General features: G+C 37.8%; 1 protein-coding gene across 12 annotated transcripts in view; it reads right to left on the minus strand.

Annotated features, from left to right (window-relative positions):
- LOC110401027 (pleckstrin homology domain-containing family A member 7-like) overlaps positions 1–14,285 on the minus strand; it is a 147,153-nt gene that overhangs the window by 60,653 nt on the left and 72,215 nt on the right. For 11 of the 12 annotated variants that reach the window (XM_021401595.1, XM_021401594.1, XM_021401596.1 and 8 more), the window contains one exon: positions 4,990–5,073. The exons of the other annotated variant lie outside the window; for it this stretch is intronic. In XM_021401595.1, coding sequence (XP_021257270.1) covers positions 4,990–5,073 — 84 coding nt within the window. The remainder of the gene's footprint in view (positions 1–4,989; positions 5,074–14,285) is intronic. 12 annotated transcript variants of the gene reach the window in all.

Raw genomic sequence — 14,285 nt, forward strand, 5'->3', positions numbered from 1 at the left:
GCTAAGAAGAACGACAGAGGAAGCTAAGAAGAACGACAGAGGAAGCTAAGAAGAACGACAGAGGAAGCTAAGAAGAACGACAGAGGAAGCTAAGATTCATACACATAACAAGACCTATCAGAAGATCACTAGAAATATCAGAAAACTGAAATGCAATATAGAACTACAAATGAACTGTTTCTAAGAACTGATCATTTTACCATTAAGTGATTTCTCTTCCATTTGCTACTGAAAACAATCACTGTCAATAAATTATACTTTCATTTGTTAGTAGTGATACTACTAACAAATCTAACTAACATTTATCTTGATAAGATAAATGAAGAACTTCAACTTGAAAAAGAACAACATTTCAAAAATAATGAAAGGAAGAGAAAGAAAGAAAAAAGCAAGCAAGGTTGTTGCCATGGAAGAACTCAAATAGCCAGCAAAAGAGACAGCAAGTCAACTGAAAAAGAAAAAAATGCAAACACTCTCCTAAAACAATGCGTTTCGTGGCAAACAGTGATGATCCAAACATTTTGCACCTGAAGTGTAAGAGAATACACAAAACAATACTGAAAATGAACTTAAAATACTCGTAAATAGTATTTCAAGAATAAAATACTATAACAGATTTGCGTTAAATCAGATCACAACCAGTCTCAAGGTCAAGTCTCTCAATAGCTAATTAATGTTCTCAGTCTGTTTTAAATAGCAAAGAAAAATATGTAGAATATACAAAATTACCTGAAACATCTCAATGCGTTTAATGGAGTTAACGTTATCCTAACATTGTTTACAGATTCATCTTCAAAAATGAGGGAATAAAGCATTAACCTTGTACATTCAGATGCATTAGTTCAGAGTGATTACTTCCAAAGATGTTTGATAATATCTGCTGGTTGAGATACCCTTCACAGTGCTGGTTTTCTTTATGTTCTTGACAGTTTTCTTGCTGCCTCCCACAGAGGTGTGCATACACAAACAAAATGGCACTGTATGCATTCTGAGCTCTGTTCCCTTGTAAATCTTTATATAGAGTTATTTTCACATATTTTATAATATCTCCTACCAAGGAACTCTCTACTCAAACTCTGCAAGGATGCCTAAAGAAATCACAGTATACTAACTCAAAGAATCAGATTGACAGTATTTATTTAAAAAATTGAACGAAGTGGGATTTTACACCAGTAGCTAGTACTGAAAAACGCAATCCTCATGAGAAAACAAATTCCTTTTCTCTAAAGGATGACAAAGATTAGACAACTGAAAAGATGCACGTCCATACCAGTAACTTAAAAAGTTTATTTTGCAGGAACAAAATAACATCATGTCAATCTAGTTCCTACATTAATAAATCTCCTATTCAGCTAAATAAAAATTAACTGTCCTCATACTTCTATACACATAAACATGCCAGATGTTTATTTGGGGACTGTTTGGGTTTTCTCTCTTCTCTTCACCTGATATTTTTGCTGCTATAGTAACCAAATGTAATAGACAAAATAAGATGGCTTTTCTCTCTAGAGATACACAGACTTTACCAGTTGCACACAAAAAAAAGGCAAAAAAGGATAACAGACATTGGATTAGGGACACAATATATGTATTTTCCCTATTTCGATACTTACATTAAAGTTTTACCCTTTTTAACTTTGAAGTACTATTTTCTCATTTGCAATCATAATGCTATCACAAAAAAACCTGTAAAATTTCTAATACACAACTACTAGTATTTAGCAACAGATGCAATTAAATGTGTTGCTGTAAGTACCTATTTCTTCCTTTCTCTACAAAGAACTGCTATTTACAGAAAAAAATAGAAGAAATCTAAAAATTGCATATGACTAAGCTAAACGATTCTACCACGGGGTTTTCAAAGAAATGCATATATAACAATGTGTTTAAACCTGTTCAGTAGTTTAAGAATGAAAGGTGGGGAATTGACAATTGTCTTACCTATGAATAGGTCAGGAAATACTAATCACTATTTCTAATAATAATAATAAATTTAAAAAAATCTAATTAAGAGAACATCCAAGAAGCAAGAATTGCATAAGGATCAAAAAATAATGTAATTGAAAAGTTACAGGTTCTAAGCAATACTGTTTGTCTTTGTTTTCCAGCTACAACAGAGTTGAAGAAATCATTTTGGTTTTAACAGCAAGAATGATGTGATACTGTTTAAAAGGTAAAATTACTTGGGAAAGCACTAGTGAGGAACAATCTCAGCTTTCTACTGAAAGCATCCAGTTCTCATTTGATCAAGTGAGACAAGGGCTTCTGGTTCATAACTGAGTCATAAGTACACCAGGATGAAATCATTCGATGACATCATTTTACAAACCTCTTCTTTCCTTGCCAGTATGTTGATTGGATGAGGAACGACGTGAGCATACATCCATCATCTCTACATTACTGTAAATTACTTTTCTGATGTTAAAGGTATCCTCTTTATTAAGACATTTGTTGCAACCTGAAACAGTTTCTGCCAAGGTCTCTCCACTAGCTCCTAGTCAATATCTGGTGACTATTCCAGGCTTTAGCCCTAATCTTAAATTAAAATCAAACTGTAAGGAATAAATCATGTCACAACAGCACTGAAGAAGAAATTGCTGTATATGAAGTTCTTAAGAGTGCTTCTACATCAGACAGGATTCTTGAGCTACAGAAAAAAAGGCATTCTTATTCAAAAGGATCCCGTGGTGGAAATAGTTACCACAGATCATGGAAATCCAGGTACAAGCTTTCCAATTGTGTCTTGTCAGTTAAAAACCTTTCATCACAAGATACGATCTACCACACTGATTCCAAATTAATATGCAGTCTACAACTCCAATCTCACACAAATCCTTGATGCCCAAGGAGAGACATCTACATATGTCAACAGTGCCATCTGACAGGAACTCAGGTATGATGACAATGAACAGCATCTGCATAAAAACTACACTGCTGGAAGTAGAAGTAGTACAAAACCAAGGAAACCAGAAGATCTCAGGTTTCCATCTTCAAATCAATTTTAGCTTATATATTAAAAATATCTCATTTTCAAAACACTCTATGTACTTCAGATCAATAATAAAGCTCAGGGAATTGTTCTCACAGTTTCCTGAGTAGTCACTACAAACACATCTCTCTCTATATATACTCCTGCAGTCATTCCCTCTTCACTTAAAATAAAAATCACTTGTCTCTACTAATTCTACTGCATTCTAAGATTGTTTTTTCTACTTCTGACACCATCTCAGTGCAAGTAATTGATGACAAGTTATGCCTGTTTATCTGATTCTCCTCCAAATAAACACCTCCACTTCTCTTACAAAAATGCTTCTGACAGATGTAGAAGATCAATAAAACCATGTGCAGTCAGTCAGTTGTTCTTTTGATTCTACTTCTAGTACTTTTTCTGCTACCGGGATTACAAAAGCAGGAACAACTCAGGCAAGCGTGAGTAACCCAGGAAGGCACTCCAAGGAGTTCTGTCCAAATACATACTTTCTTGACATGTATATGAATTTTCTCCATGCTAAATTTGATCAAACTTGTCCAGCAGATTAAATAAACATCCATTAATGGCTGGAAGACAGAAAACAGATGAATAGTGTCTGTAGTTTATACTGACCTTAAGCATTGCTCCATTGCAAGATATCTGTTTTCCTCACTAAATGACCTGGAGCAGCTTCTGTGTGTATCTGTAAAAGACCCAGTCCCTTCCCCAGCAGCAAGCCATGTGCATGTCACCAAACAGGGTGATGTCCATCTCATTAGCTATCCCACACTCTTTGCACCTGCTTACAGACCTCTCCTCCCCACAGCAGGACATGTTCATCCATTTTGTGCTGGTTCATAGCATGGGCCTTAAGGAAGGACTGCCCATTGGATTTGCTTTGGGTGTTTGGGAGAGAGGTTTGTTTAGTGTTTGGGTTTTATTAAACCATCTGAGAAGCACTTTTCAGGGTTGTTCCAGAATATCTGCACAGAAAGCTGTACTGTTGTGCTCCACCTCTTCTTTCTTCTCCAGGCCCACAACAGAAGACGTTGCCACAAAAGACTCAGACACCTGGGAGCCTCACTGTTTCCTTCTCTGGGCCAATGAATCCAATACCACTTAAGCATTCTTAATACAATACTGCTTTAAATTGAATGCAAATTAAATTAAAATGTCACATAATTTGAAATATAAAGCACTCACAAAGGCAGCCTTACAGACCACCACAGTAGGCTATTACAGCATGATGTCCGTGCTCTGTGATGTATGAAGAGAAGCATGTGAGGGCTAGAGGCTGGCGAGGCAGTGTTATAAGACCAGGAAAGAAAAGGGAAAGATATTTGATGTCACTCTATTCCTCTTGTTCTTTGAAATAGTTTTTACAAGTGATGTAGCACTGAAGTTCTAGACTGCGTATAGGAAAGATACCTAGTCATCCAGTTACAGAAGGGATTCCAAGAGCAATCTAGCATGCAGCATGGGTGATGCCAGAAGGAAATGTACTGGGAACTAACATACATGATTCTGTGTCTCTAGAATAAACTGAGGAATGCAGGAGCAACCATTTCTGATTAAACAACAGCCCAAGAGGCAATGAATGTAGAAAAGCTAAAACAAAGGAAACGTGAGAAATTACAACAGAAAACAGTAATATTTTCGTGTATTTCAGTTTCAGTACAAACATTTCAGTTTCCTGTGAAGACATTTGAAATTTCTGTTATGTATACATGGTACTTAATGACACTTCAACTTTATGTAAGTATCCTATTTAGAATGCCTCTTTTTTTTCCCCCCCTTTTTCTTTAAATAAAGATCTAGAAGAGATTCCCTCTCCAGACCCCATGTGGAACAGTACTACAATCAAAAACATACTGTCAGAAGAAGTAGTAAATTTTTAAGCATCAAACAACTGTATGACGTTTTTGCTACAGTACCAGAAGTACTGTCAAACTACTAAGCCACTGTAAGTAAGTGTGTCACTATTTCAGAACTCTTGCCATGGGTATAGAGCTACTTACTCTTCTTGCAAAATAAATTCAATATTTTCTGGAGAAACCTGTCCTGTCACAGGATGTCTAAATGACGTGGTCTGCTGATTATGGCTGAAAGGAAAACAAAAAGAAAAAAAGAAAAAAAATTAATATTGGAGTGCTAAACTGCTTAAAATATAACTATGATACCCCAAAAGGCAGAACTGTATATTGATGCTTTACTTCTGCTACTCTAGCATTTCTCTTAGGTAATTTCCAAGCTTCTTGCTCCATTCTTGTTGACTCTGTCAATGGCACATTATACTTTTAATTATTAAACAGGCTCATGTTTTAGAAGTAAACTAGTTGCAAACCTTACTAATGGAGAAGCACTTGATGTTATGATTATTTACATCTGATTGTAACCAAATTATATAAACGCCAACATAAAAACTACAATACATAAATTATTCATTTGTACTTCTATGAATATCACAGAGAAGACCAGTAAAACATTCCAATATGCTGCTGGATGGTTCACAGTCCCACACAATTTGTAATATTTTATGAGTCCACAGAGATGTTTTGTGGAAGCCATTTATTACATTCATTCTTTTTCCCTTGGTTTGGTATTTATCTTCCATGATTTTTCTTTACATCCCCACCCACAGGATTATATATAAAGCTTAGCTGTTCAGTCGTATGCCTTAGATAAAAGAACATAGCTTAATATTTCATCCAAGCTGAATTAAAATTGTGCCGTTTCTTTAATCAACTTTCTCCTCAGACTCCTATCTACATGTTTTGCTACCCTCTAGGAAATATTACTGTCCATTAAGTGTTGCCCATTAATTCATCTATCTGCATAACTGTACTCATATAATGCAAAAATGTGGAGTGAAAGTTTATTTCAAGATAAACAAGTAGTCTCTTTTCCTCCCAAAGTATATCATTTGAATTAGTTGTACAGAAAGGCAATTTCCACAGATCTTCATATAGTAAGCCCCTTATTCTGAAGCTCTGTCCAAAGGAGCAGTCTATAAAAATCACAAATCTTAAAGAAATAAAATATGGAAGATCTTATTTCTTAATTACTATGGTTGTGGATGATGCACTGCTAGGGAGCCCTAGAATGAGAGGGACTTGGGAACCAGGAGTTCACCTCTTTAAGGTTCTGAAGTTCTATGCCAGGAGTTAACAACATTTAGGTAAAACATCCAAAACTAGAATTCCCACCAAATAAGACAAAAGCTTAAAACCATTCAAGAAAACAAAAATACAAAATTATAAAATATTAAGGCTGTTAAAAAGCAACAACAACTAAAACCCTCTGCATTTTTCCATTTTAGAGAAGATTTGGGGTTGTTCCCCCTCTCCACCCTGTAATGCTGAGCCACTTCAGGTCTTACAGATGTGACCTAACAGTCTAGCATAGTCAGACATTCTCCTAGAAACAGTCAGGCATAAAGAAATATTTTAGGGTTTCGAAGTAAATGTACTCCAAAAAGATAACAGCTTTCCAACAGCATACAGAACACCTGAAAATCAACCAGCTCATGCATCCGCAACATTCAGATGTAAATAGCTCAGGACAGGCCTGGATCGAAGAACCCAAGTGGCTGAGTCTCCTCTCATTTCTTACTGATACTGCTCCCAGGAAGTCCATTTAGACAACGAACAGCAGAGGAAGCTTTCTGCACTGTAAACCTTCCACTCCTTTTCCAATATGCCTTGCTACACAGCGTCATAAATACGGGAGCAATATAATAAACGCCGCCAATGATAAAATGAGAGCAGTGACAACTTATATTACACCAAAAGGACTTTCCCCAGCCCCAGCTATTACAAAACTGCAGCCTTATAGCTATTAAGAGCAGTGAGGAACAGGAGGCCACCAAGCATGCACCGCAGCAGGGCAACACTCATTGACCCAGCAATGAACCAAGCCCACGGCAAAGGTGGGTTGGGAGCAGACTCCTCAGAATTCCCATTCCATCAGGGGTCTGGAGAAAGCAGTTACAGTAATCCTGCAATGTTAACATCTACAAAGCAACCATCTTTTTCTTCTAAGAGGACTCAGAAGCATTGTATTGTAAAGAGGCAGCACTCAAACCTAAGTTTATATTCTAATTTTGGGCATACATGCAAAGATAGGAAGAGGAACTTTGAGATTTTTTCAAATAAATGAATAAATAAACAATAGCAGTAACAATTAAATTTCTTTTCATCAGACAGTCTGAACAGTTTTAAGCTATTTCCTTTGCAATCAGGACCAAAGCAGCCCATTTAACCTTCAATCCATCGGCTCCAACTACCAAGAGGAACGTAATTACGTTGTCAGCTGTAAAAATGAAAGTACGATGTCAGCTTTATTCTCCAGAGGCTGACAAACTGTCAACAAATTTTCATCTGCAGGCTTTTAGTCATTAATAACTCCATAATTAAGAGTAAGAAAAGGGATTCTATTCCAGAAGTGCTCAAGGGCTATTTAGGACATGAAGTTTTCCATCATACCATACTTGCACTTTTACAAACCTTCTATTATTTCCCATGAAAGAAATTCACCAGCCCTTCAGAAGATGAATTACTTCTGTTGCTGTAATTCCTGAGCAAGTTCTCCATTTATGAGCAGTTTTCCCCTTTGAACGGTTGGAGCGGAGGAACAGAAGCGCAGCCATGTTACTACATAAAGCAGAGATAGGAATTTCACAGACGAGGTCACTCACCCAAAACAGAAACTTTCTGCAATCTTTGGACACGCTAGGAGGAGAGAAACAGCGGCTTTGCACAACATAGTGGTTTATGCAAATTTGAAAAGCAAGGGTTTAAATGTTTTGCCTTGTAGGACTCATTAAGAATAAGCAATACCATTCAAAATAATCTATACAATAGGTAACTAATGCCTTGCAACAAGGTATTAGGGAGCAGGGAGATTTCTATCCACAGAGGGCAGACACTGGAAGAGGTTGCCTAGCAAGGCTGTGGAATCTCCATCCTTGGAAATGTTCAGAGCAAGAATAAGAGCAAGATCAGGCCCTGAGCAATCTCATCCTAAATTGGTTCCGGGTTTGAAGCTGGGCTTGAGCTGAACAGGAGGGGTTGGATCCAGTAAGGTCCAAGGATTTCTTCCCACCGGAATGACATCATTCCATCAGTCTCTGTTGCTTCCTCCATCCCACTCCTCAGATAGCACTCAATTCTTATAATGCCTTTGAAACTTTTCACAGCATTTAAATAGATGTAGCCCAAACATATTAGCAGTGCCTTGTCTTTAATAGAATGAAACAAAGAAATCATGAGCCACCACTCTTCATGCCTCTTCTGTTCCTTTTTCGCTAGATGGAGCCTTGACACATCTGGAAAAAGTGGAGAAAGCTCACAATGCTTCACCATGGGATCCCTCACTGCCACACGACTTGTACTAGCACAGCACCGTGCTAACTACCGTGGCCAACTCTAGACACCTATGAAAGCCAGATGCTTGAAGAGGTACCACAATTTCACCTCCTCCACATACCTTCACAGCTCACCTCCTGTCCAGCTCAGCTCCTTGGTGAGTGGGAGACCAGCAAACAGACAGATACTGATATCCTTGCTGACACCTTGCTGCTTGCCATCAGAGTACAGCCTACAAGATTTCTCAAGTATTACTGATTAAGCAAGTCAGCAAATTTGACACTGCCTACCATTTGCTTTCACTAACATAACTCATAGATCATGAAATTTAACCAATTTAAATACAGAAAACAAAACAAAACAAAAAAAACAACTGCAATCCAGTTCTCCAGTACTACAATTTGCAAAGGCTGGCCCTTTTGACCACATGGATCCTTTTAAGGATCTCAGTCAAAACAACTTCACCTATTTCCTTCCTTCAGTTTGTTCTGTATTTGAGTCAAAGCCAAATTTCAATAACTAATTTCTGGCCATGACTGATGTTGATGACCTTGTGTTTGAAGTCACATGAATTTATATATTGCCTCTAAATTAATTTAAATGCCCAGACAGCTGAATCTTGAAATGTGTGAATCAATTATTGATTAAGTCTACAACACATTAACAACAAATTTATAGATGGCAAGCATAATTCCTGTTGTCATTGGATGGACTATCCTATAAATTATTACAAGCCATTTCTATAATGTATATTTTTCCCTGCTGGCTGAGCGCTTTATGTGTACCTGCAAGAACAGACAAGCATGAGCAGTTTTATCTTGAATGCCCCATATGGACACAGTGGCTATGGGTGAGCATCCTGCTTCTAAGAGAGGCACTGCTGTGGGGCAGCTGACAGCAGAACTTAAGCAGGGAAGAAATGTTGGTCAGCAGCAAGTTCTCCAAATAGGAAAAGTGCTTGTATCTAACCTGGCCAACAGTCAGATATGGTTTGCTTCATTTCATAACGCATTTCTGAAATGTGAATAGCTTCAAAATAATTTCAGCGTTGTCCTTATATATATATATATATTTTAGCTTTGAGAATTAGTTGCAAAGTATATCCAATACAGATCAAAAAATCAGTGCCATGAAAGTCTTAAGAAGATTATTCTTTTATGAAGATACACAGTGTAATGCAGACATAATTTGGAAGAATCCGGATCAATACCAACTGATTTTAAACACACGTACAATTAGTACCAACTACAAACCAGACACACACCACAAACATCTTTTCAGGATTGGACATTAGTTTAAAATAGCAAAGTGCCTCTTCAGAGTAGCAGTAAAATCCTTGCTCCATGGAAATCAAGGTCCACTAAATTTAGTAAGCTCTAATCAGTCAACCTCTCCTACAGTTTAATTAGCAACTTAACCCACGAACCTTTACAGAAGAATCATGAGGTAAACAAGCTTCATATCCTCCTTTGAACATCATGAGTTTGTACTTAGTTACAGAATTGTGTTCTGACTAAACAACTTGAGCAGCTGTGCCTGTGACTACAATCAGTAAATACAAAAACCCATGTTTCTAAACACAGCTTTGGTATCACTTTCATGATACCAAATTTTATCACTTCTTTCCATTTTTCTTTGTAAATGTAGACAAGAAAAGTTTGAAAACAACAGATAAATGGACAGTACACTGACAGACATTCTCATGCGTTGTCTTTCTTTCTACCTAGCTCGCTGACAATGAGGTTAAAAGGAAACTTCAAGTTTCTTTGGAACTGGATTTTTTTTTTCCTCAGTGAACTACCAAAGATAATTTATACTACCCAATATTAATAGGAGCAGGAAAGATTTGGTTGTTAAGAAGTAATCTAGTAATTCAGTGGTAAGCTAATAGGGAGAATGCCAAAGAATCATTACAGATATTTCAGCCACTAAAAGAACAGAGAAAAGGATGAATATACTATCATATCATAGGACCATCGCAGAGCTCCATAAGTAGTACAGCTGAAGTCAACTGCTGATTCACAAATCCTTTTGACATATATCATAAGACACCATCAGGACTTGATTAATCCAAAAACCTATATTGCAGTAACTTAAAATTAAGGAAAGAAGCATGATAGTTAAAGATTTTAAGAGAAGGAAATCCTTAGATGAGCAGAAATTCCTGGGAAGTAAAATGTGATTCTATTTCTTTACTTTTGCACCTTTAGGAAAATTAGTATTTGGCTTCAAAACTGAAGCTGGAAAGAAAAAATTCTCTGATCATACAAAAATAAAATCAGAAAGGTAAAAGACCACTTTATTCTATCATACCATCCTAATTCAGACCTGGAACTCACTTAGGGCTGTTCCTTTCTTTCCAACTCATATTTGAGGTTAGTCCATAAACAAAAGGCGGTGCCTTCAAAAATATCTGAATGCGTTTGGAAACCTGTGACCTAACAAAAACAGCTTTGACTTTTAGTAACAATGAAATGATAGCAGTATCACAACGTGAAAGGCAAACTGAATTGACTGTGCGTTTCTTACAGATGTCATGTGAACATCTATGCCAAAGTCTGAGTTTGAACAAGTTTGAGTTGGAAACAGGAGCAGGTCCAACAGATAAACACGTGTATTGGTGATACATACATACATGTATTTGTATGCCTGCGTGTATACCAACACATATACATGTGCACCTACAAGATGGATGGATCTCTCTCTCCCTCTCTTCCCAGTCATCAACTCCAATGCTGGCACAGCTGTTTCTACAAAGAAGTAGATAACTGGTTCCTCTGGGATTCATTTTCATCCCTCTTCCTACAAATGGTCCCAACAGTCCAATTAGATTTGGTAACTCCAAAGATGGATGCTCACTTGGATTTTTTTAATCAAAGAAAGTGTAGATTTGTTTAGGCTTTTGTTTGTTTGTTTTGGGTGTTTTGGGCTAGGTTTTCTTTTTGGCACTGGGGTCATTCATGTGATGGGAAAACAGCCCCTTATTTTATCATTAATAAATTCTACACCATACATGAAGCAGTGTTTGCCACGTGGCCTTCCACATAAAATGAAACTGCACAGACAAGATAACTGTGTAACTGTAGCTGAGCTGCAGAACAGTTACTCACAAAATATCACTCTAAACCAATCCTACCACAAGAAGAGAAACAAGTAGAGAGCAACACTGTCACAGTTTCTTCTGGTTCCCATAGCAAATTAAAATCATTACCTTAGAGAAGAGAAAGTGGTGATATTCCGAAGTATTACCATTAAAGTACTCTTAAGTAAAAGCAGCACACCATTAAGTTCCAAAGTGAACTGCAATTTAGAGTTTAGTGAGGAAGCAGCCCAACAAGCTCTGCCAGATAAGCAAACTATTTTGGAAGAAGTATTTAGGGGAAGCTTTACACAAGTATGTTACATATCTCGACCTTTAAGCCATAACAAAACTCATTAAAATAAAAAGACACATTTGTATATGCATACTGGGTAAATCTACCACAGGAGGCTGAAAACCCTCATCAGTCCTACTTGAATACATTTCCCTTTGATGCAAAGGCTTACCCAGTAACAGACACGATTATCTACGTTGTTCTAAACATGAAAGCAAATACAAGTTTTTCAGCATTCAGCTTTCATCCAAGCACCAAGCTATACAATCTAGAAAGCTGAAATAATTTAACACGGCAGCTACAAAAACGGAATAACAGCTTTCAAAAGCTTAATTTCTGTGCCATGTAGATCACATAACTTCCAAACCAGCTTTCTCCTCACCAGCTTTACAATGCGGAACACAGATTTCATCTCTTTAAGACACATACACTTCTGATCTATTATTTATTAATTTTAATGCTTTAACGTGACTAAGTGATCGTCAGAGGACAATACTGCAGATTGACAGACCTCGTGGGGCTGCTGCGGGTAACCTCAGACAGAATGCAGAAACACACTCTCTTTCTTTCTTCCACAGGATGGAAATACTTTATCCACAACCTGCACCGCAGGAATGCAATTCTACTCAAATTCTGTTTCCTTACACAATCACAGGTGTCCAGAACAGGATTAAAGAATACAATATCAAAGAGGCAGCCTTGGATACTGCATTCAGTTTTGGACCCCCCAAAGACACCAGTGTGTAGGACAAACTTTTCTACCTCGAGGATGCGAAGAGGTGCAGGTAGTAGAGCACTTACAGGCTGCCCAGTCTCCGTCCTTGGAAGTTTACAACACCAGAAGGTAGGAAGACCTGAGCAAGCTGGTCTGCCCTCACAGCTGACACCGATTTGAGTCCATTTACATTCTTCTACTAAAAATTCCACAAAAGAAGCGGCTGTGGCTGTGTGCTTTCTACCTAGCCTATGTTTCAACCCAAGCATTTCCTGCAGTTAAGTTTCATAGTGCTCATGGCTCTGTCTCACTACTCCCCTTCATCTCCACCCCATCTTCTTGAGGCGCTAAGTGCAATACTACCAACTCCATCTCCTTCAGACATCAGGCTGAAGAATAAACAAAGATATTAGCATTCCATTCCCTAAAGGACAGTTTAGCAGGAAGAAACCATGATTCCCACAGCACACACCTATTCTTGTGGGTTGGCTGTTCGTGTTCACCGGCACATACACTCCTAAGGGGGCCTCCACTGGCACCAAGCTGTTCCAGGAGATCTTGTGGTTAATTCTGAAACACTTCAAACACTCTATGCATAGTCTAAGAATAGCTCAAGTCAAAAACTGAAGGAAAAAAAAAACAGACAACAATGACGTTGTTTCCTTTGGTTTGTAGAACTCTCTACTATTTAAAGGGAGTTCCTCCCTCCCCACTCTTGTGCATCTCATCATTGGATAAAATATGACGCACCTTCCTCAAAAGTAAATGCATTTGTAAGAGAAACTGTTTTTCCCTTTTTCCCTATCAAATTTTTAGTATAAAAGCAACTACAATACTGCTGAAGAGCACGAAACATTAAGCTTTGCTTGAGAGAAGGCTAGTAACATCAGAACTGCTCGCCTCCAGAAAGAAGTACAAATTAACAAACTCTATCAGACAAGCTCTTCACAGCTTTGAGTTACACAGACATTGTTTATTTCCCTTTCCAAAGAGGTCCAGCGCTGAAATGCCTTGACACAGGAAAGCCATTACATCAGCACGAGTTTATTGGTCCCCTACTGTACATTATACACAATCCCATACTAACTCAGAGCTGAACTGATGCTCCACAACCCAAGTCAACAGAAGGTCCACTGGCTGAGCTGAGGGCCTTGCTCTGTGGAACCACCACTACCCTCTCTTTATGCCCACAAGACACGGCCCTGCAGCAGAGCCGCTCTCTGCACCAAACAGAGAGGGGGATCGGGAATCCCACAGCCAGAAAAGAAGAAAACATTATAGCTGCTAGTGCCCTTCAACACAACTTCAGACATTACCCAAAGGGATTATTTGCACTATCAAAGACTAATGTCACTTTACAAAAAGAAAAAGAAACTGCAGACAACCAATACAGTATTACAAGGTTCTATGTATTAATCACAGTCTTTCAGACTTCACAGAGCATGATTTTGAGGCCACAGCTATAAAGCTGATAAAACATTACTAAGCTGTCATTTATCCAAATGTTTGGGTAACCTTATGGTGGAAACATGTCCCCTCAATGTAGTGAGAGATGCATTATGATTCAGAGCCTAAAACTAATCCCAGATTAATATTTTGGGAATTAGAGCTGTAAATGTGGAATATTCTCTTTCTAGATTAAACAGTTGATAAAGTTATCCAGAAATACATTCTTAATTCAACAAAAAACCATTCAGCATATAAAAGGATTTATAGATGTATCAGTTGCTGCAGACTTCTGTAAAACCAAATCAAATAAATAACCCAGAGAAAACCCATCCTTTTACAGAGATGTCTAAGTCCTCAGGGGCTCCCAGGCAGGTAAGAATAGAAGCTCCTGAGACATTTCCAAGCAACCA

The sequence above is a fragment of the Numida meleagris genome, chromosome 6 (genome assembly GCF_002078875.1).
Source record: "Numida meleagris isolate 19003 breed g44 Domestic line chromosome 6, NumMel1.0, whole genome shotgun sequence".
NCBI classification, from domain to species: Eukaryota; Metazoa; Chordata; class Aves; order Galliformes; family Numididae; genus Numida; species Numida meleagris.